The 1,796-nt window shown below is 45.2% G+C and overlaps 1 protein-coding gene across 1 annotated transcript; it reads left to right on the top strand.

The window, feature by feature from the left end:
- The first annotated feature begins 522 nt into the window (after positions 1-522).
- Positions 523-1,234, top strand: LOC139027293 (casein kinase II subunit alpha'-like). The gene is made up of 2 exons (XM_070442422.1): positions 523-714; positions 1,016-1,234. Exons 1-2 carry the CDS (start codon positions 538-540, stop codon positions 1,217-1,219), a joined length of 381 nt encoding a protein of 126 aa, XP_070298523.1. The 5' UTR covers positions 523-537; the 3' UTR covers positions 1,220-1,234.
- Positions 1,235-1,796: the final 562 nt, after the last annotated feature.

Below are 1,796 nucleotides of genomic sequence, written 5' to 3'. Positions count from 1 at the left end.
TAGGCACTCGCTCATCGTAGCTTTGACAATCCGCACAGCAAGTGCTGCGCACTGCGGTCACCAACTACGGACGAAAGTAGCCCAAACCAATGTTAATCCATCTTACACGGAGTTAACTAAATCTAGGTCCCCGAAAGTCGGTGCCCTGCCTTCACTTTCGCGCCAAGAAGAGTAGTATTGTTGGGAAGGTGAGCCCATCAGCACCGGGCGTCCAAGCTCGCGATGCCCCTCCTACGGTCAGCAGTAAAGCTCGGGTCTACACCGAGTGTCAACACGCAGAAGACCAGGGACTACTGGGACTACGATGCACACGTGCCAAGTGGAGGTAAAGAAGGATGTAGATCATTCTACTAACTGTTAGATTACTAGGGTTCTCTAATTCTGGAGAGTTGGGTGTGCTTATCATTCCAAGCCTACAGGGTTTGATCAAACGTCTGTTTATCACTCAGTTGCTCTTCAGGACAGGAGTTAGGAGAACCCTGTTGTAAATGTGTATTATCCCCTCTAGATAATCCTGTCTGATAATAACCCTYCTGCATGCATGTACTCCTACCATTTCCCGCTGGTCTCTTCTCAGGATTCTCTTGTMCTTCTCTCTGCAGTAATCAGGACAACTACCAGTTGGTGCGTAAGCTGGGCCGAGGGAAATACAGCGAGGTGTTTGAAGCCGTCAACGTCAGCAACAATGAGAAAGTGGTGGTTAAAATCCTCAAGGTGAGCTGCTGTCATTTTTTGTGTTTTGAATGTTTTTCCGTAGGTGTAAACAATGATGGTAATGGGCCCCTCAACCTAGGCATGTGGCCCCTGCTTAAAACAGTTGGCCATCTATTGGCTTCAGTTGAACAGGGTCATATTTATTAGTCCACACCCAATGGAGTGTGTAGAGTTAAGTTTCACCTCGTTTTCGGGTCCAATTGTTTTCCGTTTGGTTCTGGAGAATACAACCTTGTCTGGTTGAGGCTTTGAGGGTCTTTTTGTTGTGTTAKGTCTGGAAATGATTGATCTCTTGTTTCAGCCTGTCAAGAAGAAGAAGATCAAGCGAGAGATTAAAATCCTAGAGAACCTGCGTGGTGGAACCAACATCATCCGCCTGGTGGACACAGTGAAGGATCCTGTGGTATGTCTCTCTAGTAGAAATATCATCTCTAGAAGGGGCTTAGAGCTTCTAGCAATCACAAATTCACTGGTAAACTCGCAATGGCTGCCAGTCGTCCCATAATGACATCAATGACTTGGTCTGTTCTATAGATTATATGTCTATGGTCTCTCCGGTCAGCCCCAGTATTCCATACTATAGATTCCATTTATGTGGTCTCGCCACTCAACCCCAGTACTTAATTCTATAGATTATATTTCTGTGGTCTCTTTGGTCAACCCCAGTACTCCATTCTATAGATTATATTTCTGTGGTCTCTCTGGTCAGCCCCAGTACTCCATACTATAGATTATATTTCTGTGGTCTCTCTGGTCAGCCCCAGTACTCCATTCTATAGATTATATTTCTGTGGTCTCTCTGGTCAACCCCAGTACTCCATTGGGTGCATGTTTATTTGCATTTAGGGGTGTGACCTCCCCTCCATGAAAAGGGAATTAATGAGCCCACACGTCACAGTGAGGTGCTGACTAACAGATTTACATTTCAGTTATTTAGCAGACTCTAATACAGAGCCAATCACAGTTAGTGCATTCATCTTAGCTAGGTAAGACAACCACCTATCACAGTCATAGTAAGTCAAACTTTTTCTCAAAGCCCACTATCAGCAAAGTTAAACTCTAGAATGAGAGAACCCCCTGAT

The sequence above is a fragment of the Salvelinus sp. IW2-2015 genome, unplaced genomic scaffold (assembly GCF_002910315.2).
Source record: "Salvelinus sp. IW2-2015 unplaced genomic scaffold, ASM291031v2 Un_scaffold9314, whole genome shotgun sequence".
Taxonomy (NCBI): Eukaryota; Metazoa; Chordata; class Actinopteri; order Salmoniformes; family Salmonidae; genus Salvelinus; species Salvelinus sp. IW2-2015.
This window is presented reverse-complemented; position numbering and strand designations above follow the sequence as displayed.